General features: G+C 42.8%; 1 protein-coding gene across 1 annotated transcript in view; it reads left to right on the top strand.

The window, feature by feature from the left end:
• Nucleotides 1-20522, top strand: part of LOC115472589 (coiled-coil domain-containing protein 57-like) — a 119782-nt gene that overhangs the window by 46885 nt on the left and 52375 nt on the right. The window contains exons 4-8 of the mRNA XM_030206883.1: nucleotides 3510-3611; nucleotides 8496-8653; nucleotides 10043-10117; nucleotides 11014-11214; nucleotides 14473-14631. Coding sequence (XP_030062743.1) covers nucleotides 3510-3611; nucleotides 8496-8653; nucleotides 10043-10117; nucleotides 11014-11214; nucleotides 14473-14631 — 695 coding nt within the window. The remainder of the gene's footprint in view (nucleotides 1-3509; nucleotides 3612-8495; nucleotides 8654-10042; nucleotides 10118-11013; nucleotides 11215-14472; nucleotides 14632-20522) is intronic.

The following is a 20522-nucleotide window of genomic DNA, read 5'->3' as shown; positions in this document are numbered from 1 at the left end:
ACACAGCAGCCAGACTCATCTTCGGAAAACCAAAATATGAAAGTGCAAAACCCTTACAAGAGAAGCTACACTGGCTCCCACTCAAGGAACGCATTACTTTTAAAGTATGCACATTAGTCCACAAAATCATTCACGGTGAAGCCCCAGCCTACATGTCTGACTTAATAGACCTACCACCCAGAAACGCTAAAAGATCACCCCGAACTTTCCTCAACCTCCACTTCCCTAATTGCAAAGGCATAAAATACAAAGCGCTGCACGCATCAACCTTCTCTTATATGAGCACGCAATTCTGGAATACACTACCACACAACCTGAAAACGATCTACGAACTGACCAACTTCCGCAAATTATTGAAGACTCATCTCTTTGATAAAATTTATTGAAAGGATCAAAACACATGAAGTCCACACACACTGTCAGTAATGCATCAATACACTCTCTTGGAATTTTCATCCCCCTTTAATATTACCACATTTATAGCTTTACTTACAGAAAAATGTTATACCGAATGATCTCCTACTATTGTTTTGTTGCCCTATCAGTTTCCAGTTGTCTTTTTCCATTGTTCCATTGTTCTTTTCCCTCAACGATACTCTGACTTTGTCTTCGCATAACTCCTCACAATGTAATCCATAACCGAGTTGTAACAAATTGTATTTCCATCATTTACAATGTATTGTAAGCCACACTGAACCCGCAAATAGGTGGGAAAATGTGGGATACAAATGCAATAAATAAATAAATACGTTGTTCCATCCATTTGCAAATGATTGGCTAAGTTATGCTACATATACATGATGGAAATGTTAGCTACATTAAGGCGTAAGTCCATGGGTAAATGGAAAAAAAATCAGAGTCCTTTTAAGAATGGATAAGAAGTTTCTTCCAGTGTTAATTTTGTTAGAAATGTTGTGTAATGCTTACATTAGAGAGATCCTGCAATCTGTAGCCCAGTCCTGCCCTCCCTTAACCTGGAGCTAATGGGATTTGTAGATATTCCCTGTAATTGTGTACTTGGATGCTGTGAGTTAGGATTTTCTTCTTATTTGGAAGGGTTTCTTCTCCCCTTCTTTCTGTACAGTTTGTTTGCTTTACCTTCTGGGCCTAAGTAGGCTGAGGAGTTCATCCCTTTCATGCCCATAATGCTTAACTTATTTCAGTTGCCACATGGCAACAAGGAACATTAAAGGGATATAAACAATTTATCAGTCAATATTCTTTCTGCAATTTTTTAAGTCCTGACCTTTGTTGACTAAATTAGACCCAGATATTAAATTGCTGGCCATGTTTGGGCAAGACCATTGAATATGACCAGACATGTCCTGGCCACTGCAGGTCCTAGCTGAATATTGGCTGGGAACCACATAAGGGGATATGTCATATCCCTTTAATCCCCCTTTTTTGAGTTAGTCCAATCCCCACCTACAGTGAGGAGAGGGACATCAAGCAGTCTGAGCTGGCAATGGAGATCTGCCGGCAGGGTAAGGGCGAGCAGGCCTCAGCTGGCAGTAACAACAGTGCTTTATAAGGGAAGACGTAACTGTTGTAGTTCGACATTGTATTTTTATGATGTATGATTATTGTTTTTTTAATTGTAAACTGCTTAGGCACAAACAGTATACAGCGGCATATCAAATCAATAAATCCAATCCACTGGGGTGAAGTTCAACAGGAAGTCCGAATTAATGGTGAGATCCAGAGGCAGGGTGAAGGAGAGCAAGCCTAGATTGGTGGCATGGGCTGACGGTAATAGTATTTGAGGGGAGGGAGAACAGATTCTAGCTGTCTGCGGAGATTGCAATGAGTATTTATTTATTTATTTGTGGCATTTATACCCCGCTCTTTCCCGCTCGATAGCAGGTTCAGTGCGGCTTACAAAGTATCACAGAGATGACATAATTACATAGAGTAGGACATTAGTAAGAGATATGGGGAAAGGATTGGAGATGGGTAATACTAGTGGTGTGGAATTAAGTTTGAGAGTAGCAAGGAGAAATGAGAATTGTCCCCTAAGTGTACCTTTTACTGGCAGGCTTCCACAGAGCAATTGCCTCCCTGTGTTCTGCTCTCCTCACATGTGACTATAAAGAGAGCATGGGCTTGCTGTAACATAGTAACATAGTAGATGACGGCGGAAAAAGACCTGCGCGGTCCATCCAGTCTGCCCAACAAGATAAACTCACATGTGCTACTTTTTGTGTATACCTTACCTTGATTTGTACCTGTCCATTTCCGGGCACAGACCGTATAAGTCTGCCCAGCACTATCCCCGCCTCCCAACCACCAGCCCCGCCTCCCACCACCGGTTCTGGCACAGACCGTATAAGTCTGCCCAGCACTATCCCCGCCTCCCAACCACCAGTCCTGCCTTCCACCATCGGCTCTGGCACAGACTGTATAAGTCTGCCCAGCACCATCTCTGTCTCCCGCCACCGGCTTTGCCACCCAATCTCGTCTAAGCTCCTAAGGATCCATTCCTTCTGAGCAGAATTCCTTTATGTTTATCCCACGCATGTTTGAATTCTGTTACCATTTTCGTTTCCACCACCTCCTGCGGGAGGGCATTCCAAGCATCCACCACTCTCGCCGTGAAAAAATACTTCCTGACATTTTTCTTGAGTCTGCCCCCCTTCAATCTCATTTCATGTCCTCTCGTTCTACTGCCTTCGCATCTCCGGAAAAGGTTCGTTTGCAGATTAATACCTTTCAAATATTTGAACGTCTGTATCATATCACTCCTGTTTCTCCTTTCCTCCAGAGTATACATGTTTAGTTCAGCAAGTCTCTCCTCATACGTCTTGTAACGCAAATCCCATACCATTCTCGTAGCTTTTCTTTGCACCGCTTCAATTCTTTTCACATCCTTAACAAGATAAGGCCTCCAAAACTGAACACACTACTCCAGGTGGGGCCTCACCAACAACTTATACAGGGGCATCAACACCCCCTTTCTTCTGCTGGTCACACCTCTCTCTATACAGCCTAACAACCTTCTAGCTAGGGCCACCGCCTTGTCACACTGTTTTGTCACCTTCAAATCCTCAGATACTATCACCCCAAGATCCCTCTCCCCATCCGTACCTATCAGACTCTCCCCACCTAACACATACGTCTCCCGTGGATTTCTACTCCCTAAGTGCATCACTTTGCATTTCTTCGCATTGAAATGCTGTAGTTCCAGCTGGTCACATGATGCTGACTGTGGGTGTTTCCATTTTATTTTATTTCCATTTTTCTATGCTGATGTGCTTAATGAACCTGTCCTTCCTCATTCCAGCTAAAAGTATATGCACAGAGATCACATTTTCAAAAAGAAACATATCTGCAAAAAATGTGGATGCAAATAGCAGTGGGTAGTGGGTACTTTGTACCTGCAGACGTTTCGCTTTGAAACATGGGAAGTAGTCCATGATAAGTACCAGGGGATTTTGCTTCCAAACACAAAGCTTGAAATGAGTATGTGGAGGTGTTTTGCTTGTTTCTAAATCTTTTATCTGTGACTTCAGGAGCTACTTCTGGAATTTGATGCTGAAATGAAAAAACAGGAACATGAGTTTCACCTGCGGATGAATGAAATGAATACAGTAGTACTGTCTCATGAGCTAAAGGTAAAATTGTGTGTTGTAAACCTAATTTCTGTAGACTGGATTCATTACCACCTTGTACTATTGTCATTTTCTCTATATATAATCTGCCTGATAAAGCAATTTAAGTGAGCAGAAGAGACTCCTAACTGCTTATACTGTGATCTGCAGGCCAGCTGCCGTTATTCAGTGGCGCTTAACTGCACAGTGTCACTGAGTATCTGTACTAACTGTCCATTTACAATGTGGCCCAGAGGTGGGCAGGTGCCATACCCAGTGCTGCAGCCGACATAGCTAAAGAACCAAACAGGACCACATAAGAAGTGGTTCTAACTATAGTCACTTAGCTATGCAGATGCTGACAATACCCAGGGCTGCTGTCCGCTTAGCTAAGTGACCAGACAGGACCACATAAGAAGCAGTTCTAACTATAGTCACTTAGCTATGTGGATACCGGCACAAAATATTGACCGGCAACTGCATAGCTTCTGGGTAGTATCGCTACTCCTTCCCGCTGATTCTGACTCCCCCCCCCCCTCCCCCCGAGACCTACCTACCTATATCCCTATTGATCCAGTGGGGGTATCCCAAGCAGGAGCGATATATACAGGCTGATTTACACAAGGTTCACCGCTTTCTGCTATTGAGTGTAATATTTTTGTGGCAATATTGATTACAGGATTTATGCAGATTTCTTTTATTTAGCCCTTTTACCATTGGTGAAGATGTGCCCACTTTGAAATTAGTAATTAATTTTGCCTAGATTGTTTTCTGGTGTTCAGAAAATGGATTTGTTTCTCATTTTAAAAAAGTAGAAGCTTTGATAGTGTCTCTGGACAAATTATATGCTCCTTCTCCCAATATGTCTTGTTAGTCATATCATTCCTATTCGAGAAAAGGTTCAATACCTGAATATCATTATTGAATAGATTAACCTTTAATAAACTTGACAATATCTAAACAAAGGCTTGTACTAAAAAACAAAACAAAACTGTATTGGTCCATTACCAATAATATCTAGAACCTGTAATTAAGAGCATGCCATATAGGATCAATCATGTCACTCGATTCGCAAGTGGGAGCCTGTCCAATAGCAAGAGTGCATCCCATACCAAAACTTCTGTAAACCCAGGAAGCCGCCATATGGGTCTCACGAGGTAGCAGATGTTGACTGCAACTGGTTAGCAAATTGTACGGCCTCAGTGGCTGAAGTAAAGAAATGTGCTTTTGTCTCATAGAAAACTCGCAGACGTACCGGATATAACAGTGTAGATTGTATTTTCTTAGAATGAAACAAATTACATGTGGCGGTGAATGCTGTGCGCTGCGCCAAGACCACCGCAGAAAAATCCTGGAAACATAAAATCCAACAGTTATCATATTGTAGGGGTCCAGCCAGTCTCAAAGGCCTCAAAATTTTTCTGCTTGTGCACAAAGTTGACAAGTTTGAAAATGACGATCCTAGGACGTGTCTCTGTTGGTCTGACCGGTCTCAAACGGGGGGCACGCTCAATACGGAGAGGTCCTGCTGCAGTCTGTAGATTCAAAGTTTTTGGAAGCCAGCCTTCCAGAAAAACTCGCAGCTCCTGATCCTTGATAGTCTCCGGGAGACCGATCAGCTAGAGATTGCTCTGATGCGATCAGTTCTCCAGAGCTTCAAGTTTAGACTCCACAAGTGAGCCATCCTTGTCTGCGTCGCTTTTTGCTGACTTTCCTGTTGGTGGAGCTTATCCTCCGCATCTGAAAGACGCTGCTGGTACAAGGACAGATCGGAGCGTAGAGTTTCTAACTTACTAGCCATCACATCCAATTTGTCTGCAATTTTCTGCAACTTGTCCACCGAGGACTCCAGCAGTGCCGAAACCTCCGCCGTGATCTCAGCCGCCCAGGTGAAGCCCATCGACTGCAGCTCGAGAAACCGCCATCTTCCATCTTGCTGTCTCCCGTGCGGCCTCACGCTCCTTCCTTTCTTGGCAGTTTCAATGCCAAAAGTATCAGATCTGGAGTGAAAAACAGAGTACCACACCGATGCACACCACAGCCAATGGAAACCTAGAGAAATACAATGTCTTTAGAACCGCCTGGAGTGTAGATCTTTAGCAGGGGCTCAGGAGCTCAACTCTGCGACACCCACTGGCTAGCTTAGCATCACATGATCCCTAGATTACCCTTTAAATCACAAATATGGAAAGTAATGTGCATTATCTATATAAATAAAATCCCCCCTCAGACGTTCTGAAGCTCACTCCATCTGTCCTGAACTCCTGTCCTCCTGGTAGGCTAGGCTATTTGGACTACTCACCCTCAGTCTCAGCCACGCCCATCTGGGCCATAGGCCACGCCCCATCTGCACATAAAAAGCACCCTCAACGTTCTAAAGCACACTCTGAGGCTTCAACAGTTCGTAAGTTCGAAGCTCTGTAACCATTTTTAAGCACACTACATCTCTGCCCCGCCCTGATCTATCAGAGAAGGGAGGAGTGTCACAGCTGCACCGCTCTGACCTATCAAAGGGAACTGAAACAGGAAAAGGGAGGAGTGTCACACCGAATGACGGACCTATGAGAGGGAAGTCAAATAGAAGAAGGGAGGAGCGTCAGAGGCCAAGGGGACGGCTGTATCTACGTCTCATAGGTTTCCTTGCTTTCTTTTCAGTGTATTGCAGCTGCAGCCACTTAGGTAAGTCTAGCAAGCCTGTCAGCTACTGAATACAGAAAGCAAAAGATAGCATGTGGGAATTTGCTCCATTTTGTTCTCTGGAATGCAGTGATTATTATACAAATGGTCTTGCTTTCATTATTTTGGTAGGGGCTGCCTTCATGACTGTCCACAGTCCCCCCAGTCCTGACACCGGACAGGGAAGGACACTCACTGTCTCACATAAGCACTCGCACACACTCATTCTCACATACACACACGCTGTCTCACATACACACTCACACCCACTCTCTGTCACACACACACACTTGCACATTCTCACTCTCACACAGTCACTCTCACAGACACTCTCTCAAACATACACACTCCGCGCAAAACCTTGCTAGTGCCCGTTTCATTTCAGCCAGAAACAGGCCTTTTTTACTAGTTTTTTATAAACTGCGATTGATTCAAAAATTGTGAGATGTTTTACTAAGCTGTGAGAAAAAGGGCCTTGTGCTAGCAGCGGGGGCTGTTTTTCCCGTGTGCCAGGGCCCTTTTTAACACAGTGGGTAAAAAAGGCCCTAGACAAACATGGCCATGCTATAAGAGAACTCAACGCATGGCCATGCGGCAGGGAGCTCTTACCGCCATCCATTGATGCCCAATTATTGCCGGGTCACTGCCACGTAAGCCATTTCTGAGGGTTGTCTTTTTCACCTGGAAATGGTGTGTTCTTGGGGCGGAACTACAACCGGCAGCCATGCTGGGCCTGGCAGTAGTCCCAATTTAGCGTTTCCTACCTAAGCGCACAACTATGGAACGCATTGCCAAAAGCTGTAAAAACTACGCTCGACCACCTAAACGTTCGGAAAGCACTAAAGACAGACCTGTTCAGAAGAGCATACCCCAATGACCCAACATAAAAAAACCGGTCACTTGCGACACAACATAACCAAAGACTGCAATGGACATTACCTGACTCTTCTTCCCCCTTTCCCTCTCTAAGTTCCCCCAACTGTTTCCTACCATACATATACCTCATTATACCACAGTATCACTTCGTATTCATTCACACTATGTATTTGTTCAAACCGTAATCGGCTAACACTGTTAACGGTTATATGTAAGCCACATTGAGCCTGCAAAAGGTGGGAAAATGTGGGATACAAATGTAACAAATAATAATAATAATAACCTGTTTCTTACTTTCACTTTTGTGGAGAGGGACCACATCTGCTCTTCTTCAGTCTTCGGGACCACTCCCAACTCTAGAGAAGCATTGAAAAGGTCAGCCAGTGGAGCCGCAAGAACTTCCCTAAATTCTTTCAGCAACCTTGGATGTTTGCCATCCGGCCCCCATCGCTTTGTCCACCTTTAGTCAGCTCCTCATGAACATAGTCCTCTGAAAATCATTTGGGGACTATCACCATTTCGTTCCTATTTGTTTTTTGTGATCCTTCTCCCGGCCTTTCAGCTGTGAACACAAAATAGAAATATTTGTTAATCAATTCCACCTTATGTTTATCAGCTTCTACATATTCCTCCTCTTTACCTTTGAGTCTCACAATGCCACTTTTTCCTCCCCCTTTCGCTAACATATCTAAAAAAATAAAAAAAAAGCCCCCCCCCCCCATTTTATCGTATTGGCCTTTTTTTTTCTTCCATTTGCATCTTTGCTTTCCTGAATACCAGCTTCTTTTAGCTGTTCCAGATATTGTCACCTATCTTCCTCTTTCTGTGATCTCTTGTAGTTTATAAAGACTAACCTGTTTTTCCTTATTTTTTCAGCTACTACTTTTGAGAACCAAAGTGGTCTCCTTTTCCTCTTACTTTTATTTACTTTCCTTACAAAAAGGTTTGTTGCCCTTACAATATTTCCTTCAGTTTTGCTCCTTCTTTCCAACTTCTTCCAGATGTTCCCATCCAGACAGCAGTTCCTTGAGGTAATTCCCCATCTGATTAAAGTTAGTTTTTTTGAAGTTTAAACCTTCACTTTTGAATGAACCTTCTCCACATCTATCTTAATATTAAACCAAACCATCTGGTGATCACCGGATGCCAGTTGATCACCTACTATAACATCAGAGGAAGATATAGGCTAGATAAACAACCAACAAGAACTTCCTAATAAATGCAGAGATAAATCATTTACTATAAAGTATATTTGTAGTAATATAAAATCAACATTCACATCAGCAGATCTTCAAAGACAGGTCTTCCAGCCAAAATACTTTCCTTATGATTGATACTGTTTTTGTCTTTTGAAAGGTAAAGATGCTCATGAAGGAACTGGAGATTATGAAACTAGGTGCAATGACAACCACTGAATCACTGCAAACAGCAGAAACAAAACTTCAAGAGCTGGAAGAGAAAGTGAAGTGTCAAGACTGGGAACTTAAAGATCTCACCATTCTGAAGGATGCTCGGTATCATCTCACTTAATTCTTACCTAAACCATATTTTGTTAAGCACGGTTTGTAAACACAGGATCTGATATTCAAAAAGGTTTAACTGAGCAGGAGAGGCTCCTCCCTGGTCAAATCATATTGAATAGGCTGATTGTTGATAACTGGCCATGTCAAAACCGGGCAGTTGAGGGGCAGTCCAGGGAAAGAGTCAGGACGTAGCTGGGAGTTATGCGGATGCTGGTCATATTAAGTGCTGGAGCCCACATAGCTAAGTGACCAGATAGGACTTCACAGAAGGCTGTTCTAACTTTGATAGCATAACTGTGTTGGTGCCAGCACAGAATATCGGTTGGCACCTACATAACGTCTGGGTAACAGGATGGACCTTTCTCCATTCTCCCCTCTCTCTCCCCCTCTCCCCTCAAACAAGATCATACCCCCCCTCCAAACCTCCACCAACAAGATCGTTCCCCCCCCCCCCCAGTGCCCCCTCCAAGCCCTTCACAGAGAAGCCCTCCTATGCACCTCAGTAGCCCTTCCCTCCTCCCCCGGGTCTGCCTAGGGGGTAGATCAGGCAGGAGTGAACCTCATCTGCTCCTCCCCATTTTGTCTCTGGGTGCAAAATGTCAGCCCTTATATGGAATGCTGACCCCCTAGCAGTAGCAGCATGAGACTACTACTAGAGGTCGTGGCCATCATTTTGCACCTGAGGTCGGCGTGAGCAGGTCCAGTTGAGGTTCAATCCTGCCTGGTCTATTCCCTAGACTACGAGGGATGCTAAGGTAGTTTGGGGTGCATAGGATGGGGTTTAGGGGCAAGGCTCTGGGAGGAGTCCTGGCTCATGTTGTGGGAAGGGGGGTTTGTGAGGGGGGAACAATCTTGTTGGGTGAGTTTTGGGAGAGGAAATTATCTTGGGGGGAGTGGGGATTTGAGTGAGGGTGGGGTGGGAACCGCATAAGTGACTGTATATCAGCTGGGACCCATATAAATTCCAAAGGTTAGCATGTATCTGGTCAGACTCGGGTATTCAGAGACAACAGCCTGAACATGACCCGGCATTGAATATCCAGGTCTAATTTAGCCGGCAATGGTCAGCACTTAAAAGAAAAAAACCACTGACGGCAACCGGTTGAATACTTACCGGACAGATTTCAATGAAGCTGTTATTTCCTTAGTTGTACAGCAAATGCTATCAAATGCTTAAGAAACGTAGAATATGGATAGCTGTTTGATTTTATAGCACTGGACAGTTCAAACGACTGCTCACTACTGACAACTGCTAGCCTTGATAGTTTTATATAATTTCAGGCTGCCTTTGACTTTTAGCCCTAAAAACAGCTTCATGAAGTGAAGCTTCTGTATGTAAAATGGATTAAAAATTGTCCTTCACTATGTTTTCTAATTTAGGGTAAAGGAACTAGAAGATAAAATCCAATGGTTGCAGCTAAGTGGGACAAAGAAAGAGGAAGTATTTCAAAAGAAGTGAGTTTTTCTGCTGATCCCTGTATAACAAACTGCTGTTCAGAAGGTTTGAAGCAGACCAGATTGTGAGATGTTTTCTCTATTTAGTGCTGGAAATATTGAAGAATGAACTAGTGTATTACAGTGTGCTCTTGCTATTCGTAAGGGTATGGTTCAAAAAAATCTACGCGAACCTCAAAAGGCAATGGCACTGTTCCTATGGGAAATACAGGGTTAAGTTCCTGCCAAGCTCTGGTTCCGCGAAAACACAAAAAGTAAAGCTTTGTTCCTATAAGAAATACAGGGTTAGGTTCCTGCTTGCATTTTTCTCAGGCAATTAATAAAAAGTACTGTATACTAATTAGCTTTGATAAGGGATGAGCTGATATATAAATGCCAGTAAAGCAAAAGTGAAAGGAAGCACTTGTTTTAAAATGTGCATGTCCACGAAGTAATTTCCGTGATAATTTTCTTTCCTTTAGTCATAACAAATGCAGCCATGATCCCTCTCTGTCTGATGCTATCTGCTGTAAATCTATCTATGTAGTTTGTAGCGTTTTATTTGTATTTGTTAACCTATAGTATAGTGATTGAAATATGTCAATTTTTGAAATTTTCATCTCTTTATATTTGCACAGTACAGGGGGACTGAGGGGTGGGATTGTTCAGGGAAGAAGTCCTGGTGCAGGTTGCAGGCAGCCTATGAGTGGCGCTGCCACTGCCCAGGTGAAGACTGCAGTAGACAGGATTTTAAGGGGGTGGGGGGGAGAGAACGCACTGCCTGTAAAAAAAAAAAAAAATTCAGCACCCCCAATCATTTTGAAAAGTTGGCTCCTATGGTATGAAGGCAGTATGGAAATTGCTCATTATGCATTAAACCAAATGTCTTTTTTTATTTTTATTGCATGTATTTTCAGATATGAGCAACTGGATCGCCTTGTCTGGGAGAAGGATACAGCATTGGCAGCAGTAAAGAAATCCCATGCTGAGAAAGTGAAAGCTTTAGAGAATCAAATCTGTGACTTGCAGACAAGTAGTGACACTTTAGTGATGGAGCTTCATAGGATGGAGAGAGGAAAGGCTGATGCCTTGGCAGAGAAAGAAACCATTATTGAAAAGTAAGTGGAATTGGTTTATTTTATTTTATTTTTTTCATATTTCAAATAATACAAGATTAATCTTGCTGAAGCAATACAGAAAAGAAATATTTTTAGAAGAAAATTAAAAAAAATATTCTTCCTTAGATCACTGTTGGTGGTGGTGGGGCTTGATTTAAGGAATATCGGGAGACAAAAAAAAGAAGAAATATTTTCTAAATCTGAATTAACAGATCACAAAAGGCATAGCAATGTGGAAAAAACCCTCAATTACAATAATGTCATATCAGAAAGATACTGAAATGATTTTCTTCATATTCAGAAAAGCCCTCAGTTGCTCCGGGGTGAAGAACACATTCTTTGTCCATCCAAGTTTGGCCACACATTTATATGGTTATGCCAGCAAAAATGTTGCACCCAGATTTTTAGTCTCTTTCCTCATAGCCAGAAACAACTTTTTTCTTTCTTGGGTGGTTTCTGTGACATCTGAGTGAATCAAAATCTTTTTCCCATGAAATAACTCAGATTCATGATGGAAATACAATTTCAAAATTATATTGAGATCTTGCTGAAATACTAGAGAGACCAGCAAAGTAGCCGTTTGAGGTCTCTGACAAAGATTCTTCAAGAATAGCTGATATATTATTCAAATCTCAGGTCACGATCACCCTCCATTTCACCCTGAGAATATTTAAAAGATGTAGGAAAATAATATATTTCATTTATTGGAGGAACAGTTTCAGAGGAATATTTCAAAATTTCAATAAGATACTTCCTGAACAAAGCAAGAGGAAATATTCCAAAGGACTTTGGAAAGTTCAGCAGCCAGTTTTTGGGTACAAACCTTAGAAGTTTGCCTGGTGCCGTCAGTCTACTCCAGCTTTGATCCTAATCTGACTTTGCCATTTACGAGACACAGACCATGGAAGTCTGCCCAGCATTGGTCTTGCTTCCCAACCTCTGAAGCTGCTGTCAAAGCTCACTCTAGATATGGGGTCATTTAAATTTTGCTTTAATTGGGTTCCAAACTTTGTATCTATGGAGATCCTTTATGTTTATCAATGCATTCTTGAATATGTATTGTGTTGACACTATTTATGTACTGTTACTTGAATATTTTTACTGCTGTAATTTACTGCCTAAGTCTGGGTTATGCTTATTGTGTACTTCCTTGGCTGAATTTCTTCAAAAAAGGTGGTAGAAGCGTTTGTAACTAGAGGCTTTTGAATTTTCCGTCTACTTATTTATTATCTCCAGAGAGATTTCGGAAATACCTCAAGGAGATATTGGGGTTTGCTAATTCAGAAACTTTATGAGTAAATAATTGTTACCATTTGCCATCAAAGAAAAAGATTCCAGTGGATCACCAGGAGTTAGAACAGTTGGAACTGTCGAGTGTTAATCTCACTGCATTTCTTGAAGATACTCAAGATATAATTACTTCAACAACTGTTATTCTTTAATGAAAATGGATAAATCCCTGATGCTCAAAAATTCTTTTTCTAAGAAAAATGAAAAATTCTGTGGAGAAAAAAATAATATTTTTCCAGATGTCTCAAGGCCCACTCAGCCTTGGCGTAGAGCATTTTTGTTCCTGAAACTTTGGGTGTTGACTCTTGGGGCTTCTTCCTAAAATATGCTTGTAAATGTTTAATTACCTTTAATGGAAAGGAATTTATTTTTTGGGAAGCAACACAGAGGACTTCCTTAAATAACTAGAGTTGATAAGAATAGAAGCGCGTTTAGCCTCCCCCCCCCCCCCCCCCTGTTTACTAAGCCATGCTAATGCCAACACAGCTCATTCACTTTGACTGGGCAGTGTCGGCATTGCTGTGTTGCTTAGTAAACGGGGGTTAGTTAGATACTTAATACTAATTCCTTATTATGTGAAGGTTCTTTCTTCTCCCTTGATATGGGCTTGAGGATATAGATATTAGTTTTTGATTTCTGCTTTGTTTAACGTGTGAATAATCTTTATTTGTTTTATCTATTTATTTATGACATTTATATCCCACAGTATTCCCACCCATAGGCAGGCTCAATGTGGCGTACAATAATTAATAAGCAACAATAGTACAAAGTACAGTAGACAAGGTCACAGGAGAGAAGAGAAACAATGAAGGAGGATGAGAGGGGAGGAGATAAATCAGCAAGGAAAGAGTCGTGGGCTAAAAGGGTACGGCACCTGTAAGGCTCTTAGCATATGCACTGCCAAAGAGGAAGGTCTTGAGTCGCTTCTTGAAGGTCGGGTGATCAGAAGTGAATTTGACCTCTCAAGGCAACCCGTTCCACAATTGAGTGCTGAGGTAAGGAAAAGAGGAGCCATAGGTGGTCTTATATTTGAGGCCATGAGGGACAGGGTAGTGGAGGTTGAGGTACGAGCGGGCCGACCTACGGGAATTCCTGAGTGGCAGATTAATGAGAGTGCCCATGTAGGAAGCGCCATCGCCAAATATATATTGTTTTATGTGTTGAAATGTAATACCTGTAATTAAAATTCTTTAAAAAAGTTATATGTACACGTAAAAATTAATGGAAGTTTAAAACTTTACTGCACCTCTAGGGCTTTTATTACAAATCTGTACTAATAGGTAACATAAACAGTTCTTAGTTTTGCATTCTTTCTTGCACTGGAAAGTCTTTTCCATACATTTCTATGGAAGGTCTGCTAAACCTAAAGCTTCTTTTTTAGTGTGCTAAGAGGTAACATGTAAGTAGTGTTTAGTTTACCACACGACTAAATGTGAAGGTCTTTTCCATGCATGATGTGTGAGGAGTGACCTAGTGGTTAGGGTGGTGGACTTTGGTCCTGAGGAACTGAGTTGGATTCCCACTTCAGGCACAGGCAGCTCCTTGTGACTCTGGGCAAGTCACTTAACCCTCCATTGCCCCATGTAAGCTGCATTGAGCCTGCCATGAGTGGGAAAGCGCGGGGTACAAATATAACAAAATAAAAATAAATAAATAAATACCTAGAACACCTGTTAATGACTCACACTGGAGCGTTCTGAGCCACTTGAAGGGCCTCAGTAAATTTTTTGGAATTCCAGCTAATAGACCATTGCAATAATCGAATGAAAGACAAACTTCAGTCTGTACTATTGTATGAAAATTACAGGCATTTAACAAATCTCTCAGTCTTCTAACCATTTTCAATTTAAAGAAAACTTGCTTAAATAGAATAATAGCAGTTCTGATCCACTTTGTACTCCATACTGGTTTAAAAAGGCATAATCAATGTTCTGATTTGACAAGTGTATGTTTTGTATACTTTGCTAGACTTCAAGGAGAGCTGAACAAGTTGCAGTCAGGCTGGGATTCTCACATAGCAGAAATTTCCAAAGAAACTGCTTCTGTGAATCTTCAGGTTCAGTCACTTCAACAGGAGAAGGTGCAGTTAAAAGCTGAGCTGGCCAGATCCCAGCAGGACATAAACAGGTGAACTGTTTTCTGACTTCAGGCATAGCATATTATTATTATTATTAGCATTTGTATAGCACTACCAGACGCACACAGCGCTGAATACCTGATACAAAGAGACAGTCCCTGCTCAAAAGAGCTTACAATCTAAGTAATACAGACAAACAAGACAGTTGCCGGTGAGGGAAGTAATGGGTGAGAAGGGAGGAAGGGACAAGGGGAGGGCAATTGTGGCTAGGAGCTAAAAGCAGAAGTGAAAAGGTGGGCATATAGAATGATTTATGTGCTTCATGATTAATGTCATGAACCAAGCAAGTAACAGGAGGCTGGTTTGTAGTGTTTGTAATGATAATGAACTAGGCAAAAACTGCACCACATGCAGGTCTGTTATGTTTACTGACCCAGTATGGCTATTCTTATGTTCTTTCCACTATGGCCTTGTCCTTCCTGAGTACCCCTTTGGCTCGTTCATGATCTAACAGTCCCACGGATTTCACACTTTTCTTTCACCTTTAGTCCTTAGTCTCCATTTCACATCTCATCTACCTCAGCCCCTTCTCCCATACCCCTTCCCCAGTACCCCACACCCCTTTTCAATGCCTCTCATCCTCTCTCCAGTCTTTCAGGTCATTGACATTATGTCTCAACCTTTTTTCACATCATCCCCTCTTTTTGTTCCTCTTCTCTTATCCCTCATTTCACATCCTCACTCATCCCAACCCACCAATATACCCCCATATATCTAAAACTGCCAAGTATTCCCTAACCCCTCAAATTCCCACTCCATCTCTCTGATCCATAATTCCCTGCTCTGTTCCTCTTCCTCTCCCCTCCATCCACACTTCCTAACCGCATCCATCTTCTGCTCTGTTCCCCTCCCCCCTCCCCCACCCCTCTAGCCTCATGCATCTCCTGCTTCCTCTCTCCCACTCAGTACGTTCCAGTGTTCCCCTCCCCCTCCCAGTGCGACCCAGTGTCGCTCTCCTGTCCTTTCCTCTCCTGCTCTTCCCTACCCCTCCTCCAATCTTCAGTCTTCAAGGTGTCCAAACCAGTTCAGGGCCGCCAGCAATGTTAGCGATGTAAACATTCTGCCTTCAGCCTGCCTGGAAGCTTTTTCTTTGCAGGAACTTCCTGTTCCTGCGTAGGCGGGATGCTGCAAGAGAGAAGGCTTCCGAGGCAGGCTGAAGGCAGCGTGCTTACATCGCTAATGCTGTCGTCAGCTCTGAACCAGTCTGGACACCTTGAAGACTGCAGACTGGAGGAGGAGTAGGGGAGAGGAGGAGAGGATGGGAGAGTGAGTTCTATTACCAGAACCTGCAGGGAATGGGGTGGAAGAAGAGAGGGAGATGTCGCACCACTTGGGTCAGAACGTGGCAAGCCATTTGGCGGGAGCACTGCCCCCCCCCATCACCCACAAATTACATTCATGATTGAGGGAGAGGGTGTTCTGTATACAAATCCTCCAACATCTCTCATAGCGAAGACCATTCTGAAGCCCAAGCAAGATCGGGGAACCGTGATTTTCATAGCCCCATACTGGCTGAAGTCTTTGGCTTCAGGGCCAATCATAGCACTTAGCATTAGCATTGAGAATGTATTGCCAGTGACACTGCAGGATACTTTTCTCTTCAGAGGTTTTCCTCTTTTCTTTGGGGAAGGCAGGCTACAAAGAAAACAAATCTCTGCTACAGCTATAATGCAGAGGTCAGACACCAGCTGCTGGCCAGTCAAGGGAAATACCCTGAAGGGAAGAAAAGTGTCATAGGGCAACATTACAAATCACAAAGCATGAAAAAGTCTCCAGTTTTGCCACAATCGACACCTCCTTTCTTCTTCTGGTTATACCTCTGTCTATGCAGCCTAGCATCCTTCTGGTCATTGCTGTTGCCACCACCTAAAGCCCATAAGAAGTCCACCCAACTGTTTCTTTTGACCCAAACAGGTTAGGGGTCTGCCATTGAGAATCGCACACTTTCCAGTTGGCTACGATTGCATTTCTTTCGCTCATGCCCAGGTTGGGCTGACTCTTGAGGATTATGTCAGGGCTGCGGCTGCTTCAGTAGCCCACTTGAGTTCAGCCTCCATAGAAGAGATTTTCAGAGCTGCTACATCTGTCCATATATTCACATCCTACTATTACTTAGAATAGGACTCCCAACACGGCAATAGATTTGGCCAGACAGTCCAGTCCATCCCCCCACCCCCCCCCCACCCCCGGCTCTTCCCTTTCAGTTCTAGGCTGCTTTCGAAAAAGAAATAAAAGAAGAAAATATAATTTAAAAAAAAAGCTTGTTGACATCAGAAATATTGGTATCTGAATGTTGCATCACCGCTTTTTGTGTTGATTCACCTTTTCAGTTGGAACGCTAGGGAATCCCAGATGTGAGGATTTACAGTCCTGCTTGTCCTTTGAGAAAACAAAGTCACTTACCTGTAGCGAATATTCTCTTGAGGTTGGCAAGACTTAAATCCTCACAACCTTCCCACCTCTTCCTTAAGTGGGAAATTTTATAACTTGGGGCCTAATTGCTGTGCAGGAAGTTCTCTAATGGCATCTGGGTGCCCAGATTCTGTGATCGAATACTAGCATAAACCACTTTGGAGCATCTAAATGTAGGTGTTCCCACTTACACCAGGTCGATGATAGATGTAAATTAGAGAGTTGCATGGGGACAGAAATTTCACCCGTCCCTGTCCGTCCCCACTGGAAAGAGGAACCCAAACTATAGCTACGTCATGCAGGGTTCAGCGTTAGGAGTCACGGACCAAGAAAGGGATCTAGGTGTCATCGTTGACGATACGTTGAAACCTTCTGCTCAATGTGCTACTGCGGCTAGGAAAGCAAATAGAATGTTGGGTATTATTAGGAAAGGGATGGAAAGCAAAAATGAGGATATTATTCTCCATTGTATCTCTCCATGGTGCGACCGCACCTCGCGTATTGTGTGCAATTCTGGTCGCCGCACCTCAAAAAAGATATAGTGGAATTAGAAAAGGTGCAGAGAAGGGCAACAAAGATGATACAGGGGATGGAATGACTTCCCTATGAGGAAAGGCTGAAGAGGCTGGGGCTCTTCAGCTTGGAGAAAAAGCGTCTGAGGGGAGATATGTTAGAGGTCTATAAGATAATGAGTGGAATGGAAAGGGTCGATGTGGAGCGTCTTTATGGTTTCCAAAAATACTAGGACAAGGGGGCATGCGGTGAAGCTGCAGTGTAGTAAATTTAGAACAAATCGGAGGAAATGTTTCTTCACTCAACGCATAGTTAGACTCTGGAATTCGTTGCCAGAAAACGTAGTTAAGGCGGTTGACTTAGCAGAATTTAAAAAAGGGTTGGATGGTTTCCTGGAGGAAAAGGCCATAGAATGTTATTGAATGGACGTGGGAAAAATCCACTATTTCTGGGATGGGCGGGACAAATTGTTCTTTTGGCCGCTGTCGGAGACAGGGTGCTGGGCTCGATGGACCCTTGGTCTGTCCCAGCATGGCGATGCTTATGTACTTATAATGTCCTCCATCCCTGCCCGTCTCCTGTGCTAAAATAACTTGTCTTGTGGTAAAACAACCCAACTTAGCAGTAGCCCATGTTGATAAATTCCACTCTTAGTGCTTATAAGGATTTCAAATGCTATCAACCATATCCATTAGATTTTTTAGTGCTAATATAATTGTCATTGCACAAGGAAAGGAATAGGTAGGCTGGTTGGCAGTATATTTCCACAGGTACCTGTAGGACCATCCCCATGAACTTGGAGGGGATCCCTGCAGGATTCCTGCTAACCCCATTCCCATGTAGCTCTAGTTACATTGGCGTTCATAAATTATACTATTCTTTATGGTATTCACATAAGTGGGAGACATGTCCCACCTATGCTTTGCCCACATGTGCATCTCGGTGCAGTTACACACTAAAGCACTTATGCACATTGCACATGTGCAGTGATAGAATTGCGTGTTTAGCTTGTTATGGAGCGAGGAGGTCCCTTGTGACGGTGGCAGGCGGAAACAGGCATGCATGGGACTACCCAAACATATCTAGAAAATGTTGCTGCCTCCTGTGCCAGACATCACCCAGACATGAGGATTTAAGCCTTGCCGTTCTCACAGAACACCTGCTACAGCTGTAGAGACTCAAAATTGATCTCAAACCTTGAAAAATTACAATACATTTGATTGGATATTGCATGCAACACCTTAGGACATGACAGAAGAAACTGCTTCCTTTTTCTTTTGAGTCACATATAAAATATTCGGAAACATTTATACCTTACAGTTCATAGAAACAGAGAAAATGTTAGCAGATAAAGACCATTTGGCCTATCCAGTCCTCCTGTCTGTCTGCCTTCCTTCCTTATCCAATCAGTCGAGTACAACTCTTGGTCACTCTATGGAACAGAGTTCGCCGTGCCTTGCGATCTCTCACAGCTTCTTTCACTTCTGCAATGTTATTTGCAGTATCTTTCTTGATAGTATCTAGCCAGCAAATTCTTGAGTGGCCTCTTTTTCAAGGAACTTTCTTCGCATGATGTGACCAAAATAGGAGAGCGTATTGCGGTTGAGGAGTTTGCATGCTCCTATGAAGCAGAGAGCTATGTGGACGGTAGTATAGCTACTGGCAGGGTCTCCCAAGGCAGACGGGTCTCTGCAAAGGAGCTAGACAAACATGTACCCCTCTCAGTTGTATGGCAGCACTGAGTTGTATCAGCCCCCTCAGAAGTAGTGACTGAGTGTTATCAAGCTGAAGGGATCCTTCAAGTGGCAGCCATGAGATCAATGATTTTCATGGACCTGGACTTGTGGGATGGAATGCAGTCAGGGTCTGCATAGTATCTGTCGCCTTCTACACCAGATACGCAGTACGGTAGTGCCACACATACCGAGTGGCTGTCTGGAGAACCTTTTGGGAAAAGACCTGGCAACCTACCCCAATATTCTATGGATCAACAGTTCAGCGATGTTTCCAAAATGGTACTGGAAACTGGGACCCCATCTGTACCATATATTAATTCTTAATATCCTTTCCTCATCCTTAGAGATCTCCGTGTTTGTCCCATGTTCCTTGAATTCAGATGTAATGTAATGCAATATGATTCTTGTATCCCGCTAGCTCCCACAGAAGAGTGGTTCAAAGTGGGTAACATGAAGATAAATTCAGTGAGACAAACAATTAAACCGGTGGAAATCCACCTGGGTGGAGGAACACTGAGATCCTATGAAAAGAGCAAGGAGAAAAGGAATAGTGGGGAATGGACCGGGCACTCCAGGGCAAATCAGGCAGACTTCAAGGTCTTGATAAAATAATATTTATTGATAGGAGACTCAATACAGTCCTGTGCTTTGGCTAAAGGCCTACCTAAGGAATCTTTCTGTTTAAAACTGGAGAAAAAAACCATCCAATGGTGAGTTTACAAGAAGGTGTTGATAATGAGTGATCTTAAAAAAGACCTTTACAATAAACCCACAACAAAACGTAATCGTACCTTCTTGTAAACTCACCATTGGATGGTGTTTTCTCCAGTTCAGTTTTAAACAGACTCCTGAGGTAGGCCTTTGACCAAAACACAGTGCTGTGTCAATAAATATTATTTTATCAAGAACTTGAAGTCTGCTTGATTTGTTACTGGAGTGTCTGGTCGATTTGCCACAAACAATTTAAAAAAAAAAAACCATATCTTCTAGTATACTCTTGTAAGTGTCCGGTAAAATATATGGCTAATAACTACGTTTTCTTTGAACTGGGAGAACTTCAAATTTTCCTAGCTATGAAGAAGTTATCCACTAAACCAAAGGAGAAAGAGAAAGGTCATCAGATTAAATAGAGATTACAATGGGATAAATACAGGCCAGGCCATTTCTATAGTGTTGTTACTTAGGTTATTTTCATTTTGATCTCCTCATCTGTAATCACT

Source organism: Microcaecilia unicolor, chromosome 6 (assembly GCF_901765095.1).
Source record: "Microcaecilia unicolor chromosome 6, aMicUni1.1, whole genome shotgun sequence".
NCBI classification, from domain to species: Eukaryota; Metazoa; Chordata; class Amphibia; order Gymnophiona; family Siphonopidae; genus Microcaecilia; species Microcaecilia unicolor.
This window is presented reverse-complemented; position numbering and strand designations above follow the sequence as displayed.